This window comes from Astyanax mexicanus, chromosome 22 (genome assembly GCF_023375975.1).
Source record: "Astyanax mexicanus isolate ESR-SI-001 chromosome 22, AstMex3_surface, whole genome shotgun sequence".
NCBI lineage: Eukaryota > Metazoa > Chordata > Actinopteri > Characiformes > Acestrorhamphidae > Astyanax > Astyanax mexicanus.
Window position 1 is genome coordinate 30105063 of NC_064429.1, and position 23800 is coordinate 30128862.

The 23800-nt window shown below is 39.5% G+C and overlaps 1 protein-coding gene across 1 annotated transcript in view; it reads right to left on the reverse strand.

Annotated features, from left to right (window-relative positions):
* Positions 1–23800, reverse strand: part of abca2 (ATP-binding cassette, sub-family A (ABC1), member 2) — a 124552-nt gene that overhangs the window by 34054 nt on the left and 66698 nt on the right. The window contains exons 3-19 of the mRNA XM_049470310.1: positions 22507–22618; positions 20946–21109; positions 19823–19944; positions 16266–16364; positions 14803–14982; positions 14493–14714; positions 12868–13223; positions 12472–12631; positions 10576–10704; positions 9047–9214; positions 7605–7701; positions 7255–7428; positions 4197–4299; positions 3858–3972; positions 2472–2662; positions 733–883; positions 377–581 (exon numbers count right to left, since the gene is read on the reverse strand). Of these exons, the coding sequence (XP_049326267.1) occupies positions 377–581; positions 733–883; positions 2472–2662; positions 3858–3972; positions 4197–4299; positions 7255–7428; positions 7605–7701; positions 9047–9214; positions 10576–10704; positions 12472–12631; positions 12868–13223; positions 14493–14714; positions 14803–14982; positions 16266–16364; positions 19823–19944; positions 20946–21109; positions 22507–22618 (2748 nt within the window). The remainder of the gene's footprint in view (positions 1–376; positions 582–732; positions 884–2471; positions 2663–3857; positions 3973–4196; positions 4300–7254; positions 7429–7604; positions 7702–9046; positions 9215–10575; positions 10705–12471; positions 12632–12867; positions 13224–14492; positions 14715–14802; positions 14983–16265; positions 16365–19822; positions 19945–20945; positions 21110–22506; positions 22619–23800) is intronic.

Here is a 23800-nt window from a genome sequence, read left to right on the forward strand (position 1 = left end):
TCGGAGCTGAAGCTAGCGTTATATATATGTAAATAGTAGTTTTTAATAAGCTTCTTGTGCACTTTTTAAGTTATTAATGCCTCGTTTTAAATGTCAGGGCTCTTCAGATTCTAGCAAGGAGGTGTGGAGCTACTTTGAGCTGGAGAACGGTGGAAAACGATTTATTGGTGCAAATTATGCCCCATGTCACCCAGTCTGAAGGGTGTTTGGACAATCTTAAAATTTCTGAATCTCAGAACGCTGTGTGAGAGCGGAGGTGTGCTATTCATCAAAGGTAAGTAATTTTTTCATGTTTTACTACACCATTTTACACCCGAGTTCTCCTATATATATACAGGAGATATAAATTTAATGTATGAACTTTCTCACAGCTCACCTGGATGCACAGCCTCTATATACCAGGTCAGCACCCCGTACACAGTGGCGTCGATGATCAGCATGACGATGGACAGCAGCAGGTTGAAGTCGTCGCCCTCTACAGGCGACTGGTTGATGGTGCGCCACTGGATGCCCACTCCGGCCACCTCGTACAAGGCGAAGTACTTTGAGCCCAGGCCAAAAGCGGTGGTGGACATGAGAGACTGCGGGCAGAGAGGAAGTCTCATATGAAGAGAAAGACAGATGGTAGCATAGATCTAACTGCCAAAGAGAAGACTGCCTCTTTCATCTTAAAGCACCCTGAGGTAACAGCCGCAGCTCCGGAGAGCGAGTGGGCACGAGGACGCTACCTACCGCAATGCACTTCTCGAAGGCCGTGATCTTGTCGTGGGCCACTTCCTCCCTGATGGCCACGTACATGTAGGGGACGTAGCTGAGGAAGTAAATAATCCCGCCACACGCTGAGGCCAGCTTGGCTTTGGAGTAGATCACGGACACCAGGAAACTAGTGGAAATAAAAGAAATATAAAGATTATTCAGCAGAAAATGTCCAAAAATATGTGGACACCTCTTTAAAAGAATGATTTCAGCTCAGTCACCACTGACATAATTGACACTGACAAAGCAAATTGTCTACATTCTTATAAAGAAAGAAGACATATAGCCAATACTTCCAATAGAATAGGATCATCTCAAGCTCACATCACAAGCTGCTTAATGCAAGGCTTGTGTGGGCGAGAAGGGTATATAACGGTGCTATGCACACAATAAAGTATATTTTTGGATGATATATTGTTTAGACATAACCACCATAAACTATATTACTATTAGGACTGGGCGATATATCGAGATTCAAAAAATATCGATATATTTTCATATGCGATATAAGACGAGACAGTATTGTTTGTATCGATATAGACTACGCCGCACTACAGTGAGCCCCGTCAGTTCTCCCACTGTCTCTCAGCCTCACCTAGCCCCGCCTCCCTCACTCACTAAACACACTTCCCCTCCCCCACCGCAGTTAGGCAGCCAGAGCGGTTTGGATTCAGTGAGTCAGATGAGCAGCAGAATAAGGTATTTTGTAGAGCGAGGGTCAGTTAGAGGCGGACCTGGTCCACTATTGAGAACTAGTTCATTCTGACAGGGTTAATTTTGAACTTTACTAGCCGTTGACGGAGGTTTTGTAGTAAAGGAAACTCAAAGACCAATCGCCTGCGTTCTAAATAATGAGTGTCGTGCACAGAGGAGAGGCTACTCTAACATACAGGATACGGCACTGAATTATAAAAGTACCAATATAAAATTTGGAACATGTAGCTTTGTCTCAAATGTACCTTTTTGATATTACCTTATCGGATGAAAAAAAAATCGAGATATATATCGTATATCGCAATTCAGAAAAAAATATCGAGATATCGTCATTGTGCCATGTAAGTGGTGGAACAGAAAATTCCAGAAAGACAATGGAGCACAATATAAGTTAGAATGCTAACTTACAAAATAAGTATATTAAGTAATTGTGAAATGCAGAACTGAGTTTTTTTTAACATTTTAATATAATTACAAACCATATAATGTACTTTATATATATATATATATATACATACACATATATATATATATATATATATATATATATATATATATATATTTTTTTTTTTTTTTGCTTGCTTTTATCCAGATACAGAATAATGCTGATTCTCCAGACACATAAAGTTACTTTAAATAAAGGGAAGCGCTTTACTTACACAAATAAACAGTTTTTAGAGGAGCAATCTGTATAGATTAGCATCCAGTGCTCGGTTGACTTTAAAAGAAAATATATTTTTTAAGAATTACAGTTTTGGTTATTTAACTTTTATTAAAAGTAAATTAGAAGTAAAACATTGTGACGCCCCTGTTCTTTACTAGTGTCGCTTAATGCTCCTCATAATTCAGTGCCCCTTATGTATGAAAATAGACCAGAAAATAGACCAGAAAATAGACGTTCATTTGATAGTGTGCCTTAGAATACAATGTGCCTCAAAGTGCGACAAATACGGTAGGTAGTACTATATGTAATAATGTGTAGTTATAGTGTATAACATTACCAGAACATGATGGTGGCGATGGCATAGATGGTGAGGAAGAGCCAGATGATGAAGGGGTCACTGTGGAGGAGAACCTTGCCGTACTTCAGTATAGCGGTCAGGGCGGTCACTGAGATGGAGAGCTGCACAAAGCCAGTGATGAACCAGGCCACCCAGTGCACCGCATTGTTCAGACCCATCATCTTCATCACCTGAGAGAAATCATCATCATCATCATCATCAGAATGTTAGTCATTATTAGTAATATTTATGATTGGCATGCAATGATTATTCGATCAAGTTTTAGCTTCTACAGTTTTATTATACCATTAGAGAACAGGTCATTTACAAGCTTAGCCATAACATTAGTACCAGCACAATGGGGACCTACCTACTAGCTACTATTAGGCAAGTGGTGCTAATGTTAGGGCTGATCATTTTATATGTATAAAATATACAATATATAATAAATAATACATAATATTTGTAGCTTGATTAGTCAAATAGTATTAATCAGAGCTGCACCCAGAATTAATCAATCGATAGGAATGAAATCGGTGGGTAGTCTTGACAGACAGGCAAGAGACCTGCCTTGAAGACACAGAGACTATGCCATGGCCAGTTGCATCACCAGACATATCCCTGATCACTATTAACATTCATTTCACCCTTTACTGTGTAAATATTTGAGCTGCACAGGAGGGACTGTTATTGGAGGACACCATTAGGAACCTCTACAACTCTGGCATGTTGGGTAACATATGCATTACTCACTACTTCTGTACATGTAGCTCAATAAATACGACCAAAAGTCACCCATATCAGTCTAAATTTTTAATCGTTTATTGTTCCTAGTAACGTTTATCTTTGCAATCCAACACTTTCTTCCAGGAGCAGCCGCGGTTTTATGTTTTTGGATACAATCCGGGTTAGCACCCGAACATCCCTTTCAGACAGCTTCCTCTTACAGCGTCCACAGTTAATCCTGTTGGATGTGGTTGGTCCTTCTTGGTGGTATGCTGACATTACCCTGGATACCGTGGCTCTTGATACATCACAAAGACTTGCTGTCTTGGTCACAGATGCGCCAGCAAGACGTGCACCAACAATTTGTCCTCTTTTGAACTCTGGTATGTCTCCCATAATGTTGTGTGCATTGCAATATTTAGAGCAGAACTGTGCTCTTACTCTGCTAATTGAACCTTCACACTCTGCTCTTACTGGTGCAATAATGTGCAATTAATGAAGATTGGCCACCAGTCTGCTCCAATTTAGCCATGAAACCTCCCACACTAAAATGACAGGTGTTTCAGTTTCATTGTCCAACCCCTGTACACACATATATATATATATATATATATATATATATATATATATATATATATATATATATTTGACGCTCTTTACCTCTTTGAGCCGATGCTCCTTCTCAGCCACTATGTGCTGGATCATCATGGCCACTGAGTACACCCAGGAGATGACCATACACAGGGGCATCATGTGCTCGATCACGAACAGGAAACTGCACAGACCAGCAGAAACAATTCAGCGTTAGCGTAATTCAGTGACACGCTGACTTCACAAGCATAGTAGCATATTATCAGAAGTGTCAGAACTGGCAATTACCAACACCTCCGACATCATCGCACTTCCTCACCATCACAAACCACTGGGAGTTATCTAATGATGAGTGAGGTGTGAGGAAAACTGAGGAGACCAAAGATGAAAAAGAAGAGAGGAACTCACTCGTCTCTGGTGTAGCACGGGTACGGAAACATCTGGACGTAATTCCCAGGCTCCACCACATCATGGCCGACAAATGTGTTAATGATGGCCCTCTCCATCATATCTGACAGAAAAAAGACAGAGCAGAATCTGTTACATTATTGCAGCTTCAATAAATACAAAATATATTTAAAAAATAATGTACTTATAAAGAAAAAATCTGAATCTTGGTACCATGTCGAAAAATATATACAGCTCTGGAAAAAAATAAGAGACCACTTAAAAATGTTGAGTTTCTTTGATTTTACCAAATTGAAAAGCTCTGGAATATAATCAAGAGGAAGATGGATGATCACAAATTATCAAACCAAGCTGAACTGCTTGAATTTTTGCACCAGGAGTGAATAGCATAAAGGTATCCAAAAGCAGTGTGTAAGACTGGTGGAGGAGAACATGTCAAGATGCATGAAAGCTGTGATTAAAAACCAGGGTTATTCCACCAAATATTGATTTCTGAACTCTTAAAACTTTATAAATTTGAACTTGTTTTCTTTGCATTATTTTCTGCAAATAAATGCTCTAAATGACAATATTTTTATTAGGAATTTAGGAGAAATGTTGTCTGTAGTTTATAAAATAAAACAACAATGTTTATTTTACTCAAACATAAACCTATAAATAGCAAAATCAGAGAAACTGATTGAGAAACTGAAGTGGTCTCTTCATTTTTTCCAGAGCTGTATATATATATGTAATGCACTAAAGAAGTTGTGGAAATGGAATATTTTTTTTTATATTTGTGTGAATGTAATGGTAATATAAGTATAATGGGAAAACTGTACAAATAAGAAAGAAGGCTTTAGTACACCCTGTTGGGCACCTCTAGTCTGAATACAAGATGCAATACTGTTGGTTATGGAGGCATGTATGTTCTGTAGATACATGTGCCTGTAGATCCTGCACACTTATAGGTTCCCTGAATTCCTTGATTGGCAATAAATCTGGCAACACTTGCTGTGTGTGTGTGGGGGAGCATTGTCCTGCTGAAACATTTTAGTTGGCCACAGGATGCACTAACCATATTGCTGAGCTGTTGGTGTCCCTCATTTCACTACTAGGGGTGACTGACTGCCGTATATGTTGGCTCCTTCACAACACAAACAGCAAAAGCAAGATTGAGGTGCTCACCACGAGGACTCCATATACTAAAATCTGACTGGTGCGCATCCTAAACAATACCTGGATTCGTTGTTATAATTATAGGTTGCATAGACCTCTAAAACAAGCTCTAAAGTCTTTCAACAGGGCAAATATTCTTCAAATGCATTGTTAAGGCATCAGTCAACGGTATCTCACCAAGAGGTACACTATCTAAAAGTGGCCTCTGGAAGATTTTTAATAGGGAATTATGGCAAGACCCAGTGTCTAATTAGTCCACACCCGTAATCATGTACATATCTGCTTGAGAAATACAGTAAATGACTGAAACAGACAAAAAACTATTGTTTAAACCCATTTCAAGCCACACTTTTATAACAGAGTCATTTAAAACCACTGTCACAGTGTTCGAGTGCACTGAGGTAAGAGATCAGCTCTTATTAGCTTTTATTAAGCTGTTAAATAAAATATGATGCAGTTCTGAAAACTGCTGAGACCACACTCTCCACCCGTACCTTCACAGGTGTCCCGAGCTTAGCATAACCAGGTAAGCAGTTTACCAGAATACAATACACCCTGAATAAAACATCATGCGCCAAAAAACAGCTCCCCACGGCACCTCGGGCCTCTGTGGGCATTTCCTGAGCAAGTGATTTATTGCTCTGCCCACAGTTTTGCTCAGTCTTTCAGACAAACTGCAGAAACAATGCTCAGGAGCGGAGCGGCGGCGAAAATCTACCCTCTTCTGCCTATAAATTCATCAAAACTCACAATATGTCAATCAATAATAAGAACACAGAGTGCAGGAGTGAGCACGAGCGTCCGCCTGAAATAAAGACCTGCTACTGTCTCACAAAATGACCTTTTAATATTATTTTTAGAAATTACATACAAATCATTTTCTGCTCACTGGCTTTATCTGAGCTTTCCAGAATGTTCTTACCCTGTCCAAACTAACAGCTCCCCCAACACATACTTCAATGTAAATATGTGGCTTTATTCCCCTTTAATGACTTATTAAAATCTGCCTCCAGTACAGCCTAATATACCACATTAAAAATGACAAAAAAAATGGAGGGAAATAGTTGAATAAATAAATGACTGTATTTTTTTAAATTATAGATTTATTATTTAATAGAAAATAATAAATAAATAAATAAATAAATAAATATGCTTCATGTCACAAAAAATATATATATTTTTAAACAATAAATAATAATAAATAACAATAAAATGCCACAAGAATAAATCAGTAATTAAGTGAACAAATAAATGTGATTTTTTATTATATAAATAAATATCTAAATAAATAAATAAATATATTTTATGTCACAATATATCTTACAATAAATTCTTAAAATGTCACAATAATAAATAAAGTAATTGAGACAATTTTTTTTTATTATATAAAATTAATATCTAAATAAATAAATGTTTACAAAATTTTACATTAATAAGTAAAAAGTCACTAAATTAATTTATGAATAAATAAATATCTAAACAAATATATTTTTTTAAACAAATAAATAGATATGTCATAAAAGTAAAATGTCAAACCTATATAAATATATCCATTAAAATGTGGGGTTCATTTTTTTTTAGAAATATATGAAATGTAACAAAATGTTATTTATTAATTAATTAATAATTCAATATATATTAAATAAAAAAGCCAAATGAATAAATAGACAGAATGCATATTTATATTAGAATATTTATATGCTAGTAATAAAAATGTGCTCTTTATATTAAAGAAGACATAAACAGATGAGCATGAAGCTAAACACCAAATTTACACTATTTAATATTAACTGTTCACTATTCACACTATTTTAGCTTTATTTTACCAAAGATAAACTCTCACTGAATAGAAAGTAAAGTGTGAGCAGCTGTTTAAAAGATGTATAAAGGCTGTTTTTACCCTGGATCCACACGAAGCCGTAGAGGAAGTAGAACTTGCCGCCGGTGTTGGGCCCCGGGCGCCAGTAAGCTCGGCGGATCTCGTTGGTTTTCTCAGTGAAGCTGGAGTTCTGCCTGATCTTATACTGGACATGGGGGGGCAGGGAGCCGTCCTTATTAGTCTGAAAGATCACGCCTGTACAGAGAACACGGAGAACACGGAGAACACAGAGCATCCGATTAGACTTAACAAGCCAGAGTCTCCAGCTCAGCCAGGAGCTGGAACGTGTTCTTCATCAACTATTTACTAACTGTGGCGGAGGGACCTGTACAGAGAAAGCCTGCAGGAGAGGGAACGGAGGGGTCACTCACTGGCGAACACGGAGACGTTGTCGTGGTAGGCCTGGTTCAGCGTGTAGTTCACTATACTCTCCTCATCCGGGAAGCCTTTAAAAATATCCACACTGACCTGAAACATCAACAAACTTTATTTTAGCTAGTAGTTTAATAAACACACAAAAAATATTACATACATAAATTAAATGTGAAGGGTTTTGAGTGGTTTTAAGTGCTGCCAATATGATTGGGATATCGCTGGTACGAATCTCAGTCATGCAGCTTGCCATCAGCTGCCGGAGCCCTGAGAGAGAACAATTGAGAGCCTTGCTCTCTCTGGGTGGGTACAGTAGATGGCGCTCTTTCCCCTCATCACTCCAAAGGGTGATGTTGATCAGCACAAGGCTGCGTCTGTGAGCTGATGTATCGGAACCGAGTCGCTGCGATTTACTTCGAGCGCGCTGTGATGCTACTCAGTGATGCTGCATCAGCAGTAGTTTAAAAAGAGGCGGAGTCTGTCTTTACATGTTAGATTGCTAGTCTAGTTGGGGCATTACAAGTGATAATTTTATTATAAATAAATAAATAAATAAATACAATATTCCATAATTGAATTGCAAATTAATAAATAAATAAATAAATACAATATTCCATAATTGAATTGCAAATTAATAAATAAATAAATAAATAATACCAAATAAACAAATAAATATGGGATAGAAATGCATAAATAAACAAATGCTACATAAAAGTTGATGTTTTCTCATAAAGGAAGGCCTATTAAGATGGATGAGCTAGAATGTCAATAATGTTTAAAACCTGTGGTGTTATATATACAGCTCTAGAAAAATAAAAGACCACTTAAAAATGATGAGTTTCTTTTTTATTTTATTTTACCAAATTGAAAACCTCTGGAATATAACCAAGAGGAAGATGGATGATCACAAGCCATCAAACCAAGCTGAACTGCTTGATTTTTTTGCACCAGGAGTTGCATAACGTTATCCAAAAGCAGTGTGTAAGACTGGTGGAGGAGAACATGATGCCAAGATGCATGAAAACTGTGATTAAAAACCAGGGTTATTCCACCAAATATTGATTTCTGAACTCTTAAAAACTTACTTTATGAATATGAACTTGTTTTCTTTGCATTATTTGAGGTCTGAAAGCTCTGCATCTTTTTTGTTATTTCAGCCATTTCTCATTTTCTGCAAATAAATGCTCTAAATTACAATATTTTTATTTGGAATTTGGGAGAAATGTTGTCTGTAGTTTAAATAGAATAAAACAACAATGTTCATTTTACTTTTTCAAAGAGCTGTATTTAAAACTGCTCTTTAAAGCGTGTAACTGCATTATTATGTATTGTGTATATTATTAAATCAGTTGTGTAAAATGGTCTTAAAATGACAATAATATTGTTTATCACTATATATTTTGGGACAGTATATCGTACAAACAAAAAGCCATACTCAAACCTTCGACATGAACTGCGTCCAGCCACAGGCGGCGTTGTCAATGGTGTCCAGCTGCTCCAGCAGGGTGCTGATGTTGGGTAGAGTGAAGTTCTCCTGCAGCAGACTGTCCACCAGCTCACTGTCTGAAGAGTTCAGCAGCTCTGGGTGCTTCCGCAGGTCAGAGGCAAACTATAGAAATGGACAGACAAGGGGTTAATACATTTGTGACAATGTATAATATAATGATATCTAGGGGTTAAACTGTAAAGCAGAGTTAGAGTTAGGTTAAGCATCATGGTGTGGGGTGCAATTTCATACTATGCCAGATCACCTTTGGTCTTTTGGTTATTACAAGATAATAAGATGCTGAAACCAGTGGCCAAACCTTTCTGAAACACCCATTCTAGTGGGACAATGCTCCCCCACATACTGCCGCCTTCTCAAGAGCTTGGCTTAAAAATACAGATTTAGACACTGGGATGCTATTAAACGAGCTACCAATAATTCTACCTGCCCAACTGCACAAATTGCAGGAACTGCATGAGAATATTCCACATGACTCCATTAGGAACCTCTACAACTCTCTATACATCTGCCATTTTACACTACTAAACACTACTTCTTTTTTTTCCATTTTCTCCCATTCAGCTTCCACTTAGCTGTATATCCCACTATCACTGGTGATTCCACAACACCAGGAGGGTGAAGATTAGCACATGCCTCCTCCAATACATGTGAAGTCAGACTCCGCCCTGTTTTTGAACTGCTGAGTAGCATCACAGCGCACTCGGAGGAAAGCGCAGCGACTCGGTTCTGATACATCAGCTCACAGATGCCTTATGCTGATCCACATCACCCTAGGAGTTATGAGGGGAAAAAGCACTATCTACCCACCCAGAAACAGCAAGGCCAATTGTGCTCTCTCGGCGCTCCGGCAGCTAATGGCAAGCTGCATGATCGTGATTCGAACAATCTTTAACAATCATAGTGGCAGCCCCCGGTCTTTTTAACTTTTTAAAAACATATTGTTCCTGGTAACTTTTATGTTATGTAGCATAGCAATTCAACACTGATGAGAGCCAGTTTCATCAATAAGTTTTTGATAGTCATTGTAACTACACAAAATTCTTTCAAAGTTTTTGAAATGTTTCAGATTGACTAACCTTGATTTCTTAAAGTATTTTTTTCTTTACTTAGTTTTAAACTTTACAACTGATGCTCTCAAACACTTCATTAAGAGGCAAGATATTCAAGTAATTAACTCTTGACGAGTTCAGCACAGCTGTTAACTGAAAGCGTGAATTTCAGGTGACTCTACCTCATAAAACTGACTGAGAAAATCCAGATGTGCAAAGTTGTCATCTAAGAGAGATGCCTACTTTAAAGAATCTAAAATATAAAACATATTCTGGTTTGTTTAATACATTTTTTTTGTTTACTGAAAATTCCTGAATGTTTTTCTTTATAGTTTGGATGATTTTAGAATTAACCTACAATGTAGAATATTTTAAAATAAAAAGGTGTGTCCAAACTTGTGGCATATACTGTACCTGTTGGAGCCAGGCCAGGTGGTTGTGCAGTTTTCCCTCCTCCAGGAAAGCCCTCAGCTCTGCAGAGATGTTTAACCACACTTTTGCGTAATGGGTCACATTTCCCACAAAGGCAAAGGTTTCATTGGCCTAGAAATCAACAGAAGCACACACACACACACACACATATATATATAAACACACACTTCTCCATTGACACTCTGTCCATCCCACAGGCTTACAGATCAAACGACCCTCACTCCTCCTCCTGCACTCCCTCCCGCTCCCTCACTTATTGAGGAGCTCATCGACACATTGCAGATAAGCGGGTTTTACACAGCGGAGCGGGGTCGATGCAGCCGTGACTGTGGGGCCTTTACCACGGATCTACACGTCTGAAAGAGGCGTCCATCCATGCCTGACATATCGACTCCGAGTTTTTTAACTATATTTATGTCTTTAATTAAGGGCCGTTAGCGAAAGACCGCTATCACTACTCTCTCAGCCTGACGCAGCAGATACAGGCTGGCATACAGCAATTCATTTGCATCGCTTTGATGGCTTCCAGAGATCGACTTGCCTCCTGGATGACCTTGTCCACCTGCGAGCCGATGGGAGAGCAGAGGATCTTGGGATGTGTAGTCATGAGTTACATACATGTGAACCAAGCATTCATAGAAGCATAGAAGTCTTTAATTATCACCCATAGTGTACAGTAGCACAGTGGATGGTAATGATCGTGACTGGCAGCTTCTGGTTAGAACTGTCCATGCGTACAGATAACATCACAAGCAAAAATTTAGTTTGAGCTTATAGCTTATGGAAATGAGGGATGAAAGGAGAGAAGACAAATGGAAGCAGGGAATTACTGAAGAATAAACAGCAGAATTAATGGGTGGATGGATGGACGGATGGTCAAATAAATCAATGAATAAATGAAAAGGTAAATGGATAGATGAATAGTTGCATCAATTAATGGATGGAAATATAAATGAAAAGATGGATGGACGGAATTACTAAAGAATAAAGAGCAGAATTAATGGATGGATGGATGGATGGATGGATAAATGGATGGAAAGATAGACAAATAAATGAATGAATAAATTAAAAGGTGAATGGATGGATGGATGGATGAATAAATTCATTGATGGAAGGATGAATGAAGATAAGGATGAATGCATGGGAAATGGATAGATGGAGGGATCAATGGTTGAAAAGATGGTCAAGTAAATGAATAAATAAGTGAAAAGGTGGTTGGATGGATGGATGAATGGATGGATGGATGGATGGATGGTTGGAAAGGTGGACAAATAAATGAATAAATAAATAAAAAGGTGAATGGATGGATGGAATGCTGCATAAATGAATGCATAAAGGGATGAAAGAAAAGATAGATGGAGGGATGGATGGCTGGAAAGGTGGACAAATAAATAAATGAATAAATTAACAGATAATGGATGGATGGATAGAGGGATGGATGGAAAAGATTGTCAAATAAATTAATGAATAAATGAAACTGTGCATAGATGGTTGCTTAAATTAATGGATAAAAAGATGAATAAAAAGATGGATAGACTGGATAGATTCAGAGACACAAAAAAACAGATGGACAGATTGATAAATAGATAAAAGGACAGATCATGAAATGGAAAAACAGGTAAATGGATGGGATTAAAAAAACATTACTAAGTATGGGTTATTAATAATGAAGGAGAAAAATAAAGACATGAGTGAAGGAAGATGGGCAGACGAATATAAACATAGATCAAAGGAGAAAAAGATATAAGTAGGAGATGGATGGCAAGTGAAGTATTCAATCTTGTTTGAGCTTGTAGATCACGAAAATGAATAAATATGTTTAATGTTCAGGTCAAAGGTCATTTGCATTGCTTTGATGTGTCTCAGAGATCAACTTGCCTTCTGGATGACCTTGTCCACCTGCGAGCCAATGGGAGAGTAGAGGATCTTGGGATTTGTAGTCATGAGGTGAACGAGAAGCCCTAAATTCCTCTGCTCTTTGCTGGTGAAGCCAAGTGAACTCATGTTGCCTTGCTTTAGAGCTTCAGGCTCAATGATCCTGGTGAGACAAAGAAAGTATTTGGACACCTGCTTTTTTATTGTTACTTCTGAGATCAAGGGTATTCTTACCATGAAATTATTTTAAATGTATTAAAAACAGTATAACTCAAAAGGCCAGCAATAAAATAATTAATTTCTGAATTAATCATTTAAACTTTTCAACAAAATCACAAGTGATTCCTCATGATTTAAGGCAATTTGATTCTTTGAAGATAGACCTCCACACCCACCCACCTGTTATTCCCACACAGGATGGGCTGTAGCCCCGCCCACAGTTGAACAAAGGCAGAGAACTGTGAGTGAGGGTTCTCTGGCTCCGCCTCTTTCCCCGCAGACCCCTCTGCCCCTCCGTCCACACCGCCGTCTGTGGTGTTGGGGCCCCAAGTGGTGCTGTTTGAGCTCCAGGTAGCGTTGCTGGCTGAGGGCGGAGCCTGGTGGCCAGCACACGCCCCCTTAGGCAGCAGCTTGGCCAATCCAGAAAGCAGATCCACGTCCCTCAGCAAGCGTTCTACCTCAGCCAGGTCCTTCAGCAGAGCGCCCAGGTGAGTCTGAACCGGCAGAACCGACGCATTCGCCTGCTCCAAACGCAACTGTGGAGAATAAAGAGCAGAATTAATAGCTAGATGGATGGATGGATGGAAATAATAATTAGAATGGATAGACAGAGCTCAAGATAGAAAAGCAGGTAAATGGATGGGATATGAAAAGCATTACTAAATATGAGTTACTAATAATAAAGGAGGAAAATGGGTGGATGTGGGTGCAGGTATGGATGGAGAGAGGGATACAAGGGTGGATGGATTGATGGATGGATGGAATAACAAACAATAAATAATAGTTAGGATAGATGGACAGAGTTTAAGATGAAAAAACAGTTAAATGGATGGGATAAAAAAGCATTCATAAGTACGGGTTATAAATAATAAAGGAGGAAAATAAAGACATGAGTTAGAAAAAATGGACAGATGGGTGAAAAAATAGATCAAAAAGAAGGAAAGACATGGGTGGGGCATGGACGTCAAACAAAGTAAAGAAAAACAGGGAGGAAAAAGAAACCAGGAGAAAGGAACAGATGGATAGGTGGGTGGGTCGATGGATGGATGAATGGATGGATGGAAATAATAATTAGGAAGGATGGACAGAATTTAAGATGGAAAAGCAGGTAAATTGATAGGATGAGAAAAGCATCACTAAATACGGGTTATTAAAAATTAAGGAGGAAAATAAAGATATGAGTTAGGAAAATGGACAGATGAAAAAAAAAGATAGATAAAAGAAAGGAAAGATGTGGGTTGGGATGGATGTCAAGAAAAGTAAAGAAATAAAGAGAAAAAGAGAAAACAAGTGAAAGGAACAGATGGATGGTGGATGGTGGGTGGATGGATGGATGGATGGATGGATGAAAGAAAAAAAGAAAAGATGGATTAAAAAGGTATAGTCAGTTGTATGAATGTTAAGAGGGTTTAAAAGGAAAAAAGTGAGAGATGCAGAGAAGAAGCAACAGGTGTATTACTAAGGTGTGTGTGGGTGTATGGATGGATGGAGAGATGGACACATGGGTGGATAGAAGAATAGATAGATGAATCATGTGAGAAACAGATAATTGAATTTGAGATGGATAAAGAAATGGATGGATGCATTCATTAAGGAAGATACAAAAGAATTGAGAGAGGCAGGATAGATGGATGAATGTATGATAGATAAATGAATGGATTAATAATTGGATGCATAGAACAAAAATGGATCAAAAGAGATGCAGGAATAGAGGGAGAAAGGAAGAAAAGGATGGATGGATGAATGAATGGGTGGACAAGTGAATGGCAAAGATGGATGAATGAATAAATGGATGGATGGGTCACCTTTTCGATGACCCTCTGGGTGTCGATCTGGTCCCTCAGCTCCTCACTGATCTCTCGGAAATGCTCCGCCCTCTGCTCCGCCTCTCCTCCACACATAGCCGTCTGATAGGCCTGTAATAATGACTGCTGCTTCTCGGGGACCAATAGGATCTTATTCAGCTCACTGTTCCCGTCTTCTCCACAGGTCAGCATCTCGAGGACTGCACCGGTCAGCAGAATTCCCTGAGGAGAAGCAGAAAATATTAATTTACATAATTTTATGATGTAATAGGATACAGCATCATCCCACAACCAGCTGACCCTGACTGACCTCCATCTCTCTCAGACTCTGACGGTCGAATTTCGGAGATGGCCCCCCGGTTCCAGCGAGGCCCATGGCCTGAGAGAGCAGCCGGAGCAGAGCCTGCCGATCAGCCACTTTAGAGGGGTCTCTGAGGGCCTTCTGCAGCAGCCCACCCTCCAGACTGCGCCAGCCCCCCAGCAGCTGCTCCTGTACACACATGCAGCACCGTTTCAGGGTATAGATCAGGGTTAGGTTCAATTCACACAATGCTCTATTTTTTTTTATAATCACAATCATTTGAGGTCTGAAAGCTCTGCATCTTTTTTGTTATTTCAGCCATTTCTCATTTTCTGCAAATAAATGCTTTAAATGACAATAATTTAATTTGAAATTTTGGAGAAATGTTGTCCGTAAGTTTATAGAATAAAACAACAATGTTCATTTTACTCAAACATAAACCTATAAAAAGCAAAATCAGAGAAACTGATTCAGAAACTGAAGTGTTCTCTTAATTTTTTCCAGAGCTGTATATATATCGATTATGATATCATATCTGATCTGGTCCAATAACACAGCCCACAACTCAACTTAGGTAAGATGTGCTGTTATTTAATAATGATGGATGGATAGATAGATGGATTGATGCACAGATGAACAGATGGTAAGATGGATGGGAAGGTTGAGGGAGGGATGCATGAAATACAAATACAGAGATAAATGGGGAGATGAAAAAGAAGAAGAAATGAACGGCAGATCAAACAGGTGGTTGGGTTGATGGATGGATTGATGGGTGCATGGAAAGACGTGTAGACAAAAAAATCAATTGTATTTTTGAAAAGATGGATGGATTGATAGATAGATGGATGGATGAACAAATGAATGGGGACAAAACTGGATCAAAAGAAAAATGTACCAGATAAGAAAAAAATGTGAAGAAAGAGCAGAATGAACAGGTAGCAGCAGATGGATGAATGGAGGGATGGATGGAAAGATAGATGCCAGAGGACAAGCATAGCTCAAAAAAGAGATGTAGTTGATAAAAATAGAAAAATAAAGAGCAGAATGAATAGTGGATGGAAGGTTGGAGGACAACACTGGAAGGAGAAGGAGAAGAAAGAGCAAAAATAAATTGCGAATGTATGGATACATAGATGGATGGATGAATGAATGAATGAATGAATGAATGAATGAATGAATGAATTAATAAATCAATTGATAGATATACAAAATAATGAATGGATGAAATAAAAGAGGGATGAATGCATGAATGGACATATGGATGGTGGGGGTAGATATATAGATAATAGATATATAGACAATAGAATAAATTGATTTTAGAAAAAAACGCTGAATCAGCAGGTGTCCCAAAACTTCTGGCATTATCTTGAAGAAGGTAGCATTTTCTGCATCAATTTGTGTGTGTGTGTGTGTGTGTGTGTGTGTGTGTGTGTGTGTGTGTGTGTGTGTGTGTTGTTCCGATCACACTGTACCTCCAGCTGCAAAACCTTCTCTCCAGGGCTGTGAGTGCCATGTTGACCCTCTGCCCAGCTCCCTCCTTTAGGATAAGTGCCAAAGATGAGGTTATACACCTGCACAGAGTACACACACACACACACATTTACACCAAGTGCCTCCACATTCTCAAAGACCTTCAATGTCAGTGGTGCTTCAGAAAAGAGGATTAAATGGAGAAGGTGATCAGCTATCACAGATAAGAGCAAATCCTGACAGGCAGGGTGACTCTAAATACACTCATCTTTAAAAAATAAATTGTTGCACCCAAAAGGAATCAAGTGACAGGAATTAAACTTGGTGTGTAGTTGTAACAGACTGCCATGGAGAGACGTAGAATACCTTTCTGAAGGGAAATATATGGGATGCTATTGGACTTCTTTACTCCTACAGAAGAATATATGGGAGAATATTCAAGATGATTGGGACTAGTTATCTTAGGAGTCTCTTTCCCCTCCATCACAAACATCTACACCACACGCTGCAACTGCAAAGCCACCAGCATTGTGGCTATAGCATTGTGGCTATAGCACTATACCCATCCCTCACATGGATTCTACACTCTAATACCGTCTGGCAGAAGCCACCGGAGCATCCGAGCCTCCACTACCAGACTTTGCAACAGCTTCTTCCACCAGGCAGTCAGACTCCTCAACTCACAGAGCCTCCACTACCAGACTCTGCACTGTCCTGTCTGTTAAACTGTCACGTCTGCTGTATTTACTGTAGTGTTATAGTTCTATGTCACACTACCATAACACTTTTGCACTTATATTTGTCTGTGGAATTGTTGTTCCATGTTGCACCATGGTTCTGGAGAAACGTAATTTCGTTGCACTGTGTACCTGTACTCAGATGTAATGACAACAAAAGCCTCTTGACTTAACGTGACTTGAGGACACCATTAGGAACCTCAACTCACAACTCATATTTCACACCCTTTATACAGTAGCTCAATAAAAAAATGTCCAAGAGTTGCTCATATACATCGAAATGTTCCTTTCAATCATTTATTGTTTCTGGTAACTTTTACCTTCATTCGACACTTCCACCTGGGTGCATCTTGCATCTTTCTGCAAATATGTCAAACCTCAAGCCACACAGTAAACCCTCCAGAGTAGCTGAACTCTCCACACATCTGAAATTCACCAGCACTAGAGAGTGAGCAGAGTTAAATTTACTGCCCCTGAGTTATATTTGTTCCAGTGTGAGTGTGGAGGAGTTACTTTAGCGCTGCTGATGCTCCTGTGTAGGCGCTTCTCACAGCCCCAATAGGCCGTCAGATTAGCGGACTGGTGCACAGGCTGCATTCTGGTCCTACACTTTTGGCCATTAAAAAAAAAGTGTGTTGTATTTTGGTATATTTTTGATGTACAGCATCTCAATGCAAAAAAGTGGCAAAATATGGTTGGAGAAACTGTGTGGGATATTATGCATTAAATGTGGATGGACAACTCTATCCAGACACCACCGGTCACAATCATTATTCCCACGCACTGTGCTGTCCACTGTAGGTGTTAATATCTTCTATGACATATTCCTATAGTACACAGTTGCTATAGAATCCTAGGTGCTTGGAATGGCATGGTATTTATCACAGGTATCACATGTAAGTAATTGCCAGGGTTTGCCATGTGGTTGCTGTGGTACACCATATGGTTAGTTGTTGTAGGTGTTGTGTCTTCTTGTTTCTTGTGGACTCCTCTTTGGGTGTCCTTGGAAGGCTGTTGTTTCTTGAAATAAAACTCAGTACACACTGTCTTCTTAACCGGAATAAATATTTATTTCAGTCAGAAGCAAAGTGTGGGAGAGAGCGTGTCAATTCTCGGTGTCCCCAGGTTTTTCTCCCTCTCTCTCCCAGTCTTGCAGGCTAAACCGTTTAAATAGTCCCTTACAGTCACTCCTATAGCTCTCATGCCTTAAGAATTTCAACCGCCCTATTTACAGCTTTACCATATATGTAAATATGACCTTTTGAGAAGCGGCATGTTGTTTACCTGCAACCACTTGTGACATGCCAATCATGTATAGAAATGGACTTCTCAAAAATAGTTTAGCTGGACACATGAACTTCTCTGGGCTAAAGGCCTCTCAAACCAGAAGTGGTGGCCATCCATAGCACAGAAATACACCTCATAGGTTACTGGTGTATTTAGTAGATGTTAAATTTGTGACATTGGAAAGCTATTTTTTTACTTTTTTAAAACAATACCATTTTAAAATATTTAAATAGATAAATAGAGCAAACAGCTTTTTTAGGTTCCTAAGTGGCACAACTAACTGTCTAAGCGTTGGTACTTTTTTTTTTAAGTTTGAGACCTGGAAATATCACAGGTACCTATGGCTGGGAGGGCAAGATAGTATAATAAGCTCGGCTCTTTCTAGCTAGTGCAAGTAGCATTGTAATTAGTGTTCTCCTCCAAGTGTGTTGAAGCTATTCAAAAAGAAGTTGCTGTCTGGCTTGACATGATTAAAAGAAATTATGCTGCTATATATTATCTTTGCTATATAAATGACAATTAGAGCTGCACGATATTGGAAAAATTTGACATTGCAAATGCTATTTTTCAACAATGTATATCGCAATATTAAACAATGCACGGACCATGACATCACCAGCCCCGCCCCCACCCGCGTGCCGTCTTGCGTCCAGACCAATCAAGAGCTGAGTCAGTGCTGAGCACTCAAAACCCGAGGAAAACAGCAAAACAACAGTAATCGGCCCTTTAATCAGGCATTTAAATGGCTTTTTAAAAGGTGAATAAGAGATTAAAAGTGTGAATTCAGCTGTAACTGGAAATATCTGTGCAAAACTGTGCTGGACTGAGATGCACAGCTTTCAACACATGAGTTTACAAGCACGTGCCCAACCATGTGGATGGAGGCCATGCGGTTACCTAGTGTTTAATCCTGCTCCCCCCTCCCCCTCACGCTTCTCAGGCAGCAGCAGCCTGTCACTCACACAGACACAGAGACAGCACTGTGTATTTACTTCTTGTGTCAAGAATCAAAACACTGCAACATGATGTGTTTGATTTAACTGATTTAAAGTGACATCACACGTCTTACGATGTGACTACTGCACATGCGCACATCGCGATGACGATGCTTAAACGATATATATCGTGCAGCCCTATAGACAATAATATAATTTATTACTGACGTGACTAGTTATCGTCCAAATAAAAATAAATGTTTCGATGACATGCCTAGTATGACTGAGCTCAGGTCTAAAGTTTTGACTTTCCTGTAGAGTTCAAGTGTACTGTATGTTTAAGCGCAATTTAAAAAGAATACTATATTTCCGCAGGAAGGCAGCATTAATATGCACACCACTACAGCACTGAAGTCCATGAGCATTAGCCCGGACCATTAGCATATTCCCATTCTGCTGTCAAGAAACACAATCCGTGCCGTTACCGATTGTGTTCCTTGACAGCAGAATGGGAATATGCTAATGGTCCGGGTTAAAGCAGAGACTTCAAAGAGCAGGGCCGGACAGAACGGGGCTTTGAAGTGGAGTCAGGAGACGAACCTCTTTCAGGTTGATGGGGGAGGAGAGCAGCAGGCTGGCCGTGTCGTTCGCCAGAGAGAGGTTTCTGATCAGGAACTGCTGGAACACGGACTGGTTCCTCAGGACACTGCCCACGGTGAAGCCTGCGAATCAAAGGCACACGGAGAGTCTGACTGAGTTAATCTATCAAAAAGTTCTAGAGGCTTACTTTACCTACTTACTTTATTTACTAACTGCATGTAGTTAAACAAAAGGTTATATGACAACAACTGCAACAATTGCAGAATCAATTTTATTACTAGAGAGCAACAGAACAGTTTTCACAGAACCATATTGTTCCTCTCTTAAAAGAAATGCATGTAGAGGAAAAGGGTCAATTAAAAAAACCCAAAACGGTTACATCACAGTCTTGACACGTTATGTTACACCACCAAATCTATACTAACCCACAGACAATGGAATTTTCAAATGGAAAAACTTTACTCAAAGCTGATAAAACTTGCAAAAAAAAATGCAACTGTGACTACAGTGACTATGGTGTTGTTGATACTAGAGAGCAGCTGATCACCTCATCATCAGACTCTGCCAGCTATGGGAATACAGGCATGCAATGCATAAAAAATAGAAGGCATCCATCAGAAATCAGGGACAAATAGGGATCCTGCACTAGACTAAAAGCTAATGCTAGGTGATATTAGCCTTTTACCATCTCCACTGTTAATTGCTTGCTCCCTAGCAAACAATATTTTTTTTTTTTTTTTTTTTTTTAGTAAAACACTTGAGAGAGCTCTTTCAGGGGAGTGCACGTGATTGCAATGTAAAAGGTACATCTGCTACATCTACAGTATTCAGCTTGCTTGCAATACATCATGCTGAGATGACCTGGCAAGACTGAATACTGAATATACAGTGTGTGTATATATATATATATATATATATATATATATAAACAAGTCTTATACTACCACTTAAATACTACCACTCAAAATGTTCAAACTTTTCCTTGGATGAATAAGATAGAGAGATAGGATTTGGCATGTGTGTGTGTTTGAGTATACTCTTGTTTGTGTAGAAGTTGGTCCCTAATGGACTCTTTGCTGAGTTTACACAATGTGTGTGTGTATGTGTGTGTGTGTGTGTGTACCGTGGCTGGAGTTGAAGCGGTTCTCTAATGGACTCTGTGCTGAACTCAGGCTCTCCAGGTGCTGCTGCAGGGACTCCAGCTCCTCCCCCAGACTCGGCCGATCCGACATAAACAAGTGATTCTGCTCCACGACCTCGCCGATCCTCTCCAGCAGCTGAGTTACACTGAGGACAGAGAGAGAGAGAGAGAGAGAGAGGCTTTTTAATCAAAGGACGACCAAAGATAACAGAGATTGATGGAATAAAGTAGGAGATTTACATTAATTGACAAAAAAATTTGCAACACGGATGAAAGCTTAGTATGCACTTATTTCTAAGATAAGGCAGATATGCAATGAGTGCAAGAGTGGTCTGATTAGACAGTGGGCCTTGCCACAAAAGGACACCAAAATGCTTTGGTAAGTGGACCACCTGGTGAGAGATTGCAGGTCACTAGATATGGCTCTATAATGCACTAAAATACATTTTTTAAGCTGAAAGACTTTAACTAAAAAAAGCAGGATGGACATTTCTGCTGTCCATCAGTCAGCCACCATCACCTTCGTTTGCAGTGGAGTCATGATTGAGAAACCTGGGCAGCTATGGACAACAACTAGAAAAACAACTGCCATTGTCCATATGACAATCAGCTACACCTAGTAGTAAACTGGGGGACTCTTAACAGCTGAGCAATATGTGCTGGATATCCTGCAGTCTCATGTTTTGCCTCTAATGGTAAAGATTCCAGCTATCATTTTTCAGCAGGATAATGCTCGCCCACAAACTGCAGCAAGGGATTGCCAGGAATGTCTCCACCAGATGGCAACACTTTTTTTTTGGCTTGCTCTGTTCTGAGATTTACTAATGCTAATGGAAACCTATGAGTGTATAGAGCAGGATCTACAGGTCCAGCTGCAACATCTGTAGGTAAATGTGTTGCAGGATGCTATAGAGAACCTGTATGACTCCATTCCTAGCTGTATCTTGTCTTGTATCCAGGCTAGAGGTGCCTAACAGTGTAGTAGATAGTTCCAGTGTTTATTTGTCATTAGCCATATCTGGACAGGATTAGTTTCTCAGAGGGTTCTGGGGAGAGTTTCTCTTTTAATGAGGGGGGGGTTCTTTGTGATTTTATTCTCGTCCAGAACGACCATGTATGTGTTTTTCCCAGACGTCCCCTGAGAAAATTACAGGCTGAATTACCTACTGTTTTTGGTCCTCTGGTAATTTTAGTCCTGTCCAGAGTTTCTTTACCTTGTGTTTAATAAAATAGCTATTTATTCACTGCCACGCACCGTAATTACACTTTGAGTGCGCGTTTCCACGGAGATCCATGTAAAAACAACAGCGAGTGGAAATGGAGGAGCTACTGAACGTGATGTCATGTGATTGAGAAAGCCTAAAAACTCACTGGTCCTCCTGTTTTTTTTCAATTGCAGTCCGGATGCAAGAGTATTATCACTGAGTAGACGTGTAAAATCCCATACAGAGAGGGCTATTGGGTGTATATTTAACCAGTAAAAGAGACAGAAAGAGAAAAAGACAGAGAGACACAGAGAAAAGTAAATGAGGCTCTGACTCACGTGGAATTTTTGTACTGCAGAAATCCAAACTCGTCCCGCTGGCCATCCGGACACAGCGACTGCATAACCGGAATAATGCCCGCTGAGGTGAGGGGAGCAGCGCTGTAGAAGGCTAACCACAGCATCCGGAGACAAAGGAAGGGAGGGAGTGATGGAGGAAGTAAAGGGGAGGGTGGAGTAAAGGATGGTGGCGATATTGGGTACAGCAGAGATGGAGATTAATGGGGGATTAATCAAGAAATGAAAGCAGGAACAGAACAGATTGAAGATCAAACATGGGTTTTAATGGGGGTTCATGTTACAGAGTTAAGAGCATGTCATGAAGAAAGTCAGTACAAAACAACATGGAGAAGCGGAGAGATGCAGAAAGAAAGGGGGAGGAGTTAGATGTGTTAAGGGGGTGGAGAAAAAGTGGGAAAAGTGGAGAGAAAACAAACCAAACCAAACCAAACCAAAACCAGAGAAAAAGCACAACAAAAAGGAGACAGAGAAAGGCAACCGTCACAGCTCAGAAAAAATTAACGAGAAAAAAATACAAGTAAGCGGGTCCGAGAGGGCTTCAGATGTCAGGTCAGATCGCCTTGGATAAATTCACGCTAAGAAGTGACCTTTACCAAACACTTACACACACACACATTTATACACACACACACACACATACCTGGACTCGCTGTCACTGGAACCCAAAAATGACGTCTCAGTGGGTTGCCAAGTCAACTAAACCCACATAAACTCTTAAAGATAAAGGTACTGGTATCTCCAATTGCAGCCGTGATGGACACACTTGTCTTATCCCTGTAGAAGCGAAGTATTGCCAAGTATTGGTGGGATAGAGACGTATAAAGTCTCTGACAATAATTGAGCTGCAGAGCAGCGTGGAGAACTGTGTTATCTGGAATTATGGTGCTCCATATAATACATTTGAGACTGGGATGAGTAGGGTATCTAGGGATCAAGCAGAGTGGTGAGCATCCATCTTTAAACACCTGTGATTTTGGAATGAACAATGAATGAGCAGATGTCCAAATACTTTTGTACTTTTGTAGAGGGATGATGGAGCGCCATCTTAATCACTCAGAGAGAGCAAGGCTAAAGGCATCCGAAGGTAAAAAAAAATTGTAATATTCGCGTAAAAGGGACAATGCTTAGACCATTGCACTGACTATGACTGTGTGCTGAGAGCCACCTACTTTTTAAGAAGGTATTTTGTACATTGCTTTACTCTTGAATCCAAAGCTTACTATTACATTTTATTTTTCGGAACTATTATTCATTATTCATTATGAATTACTAT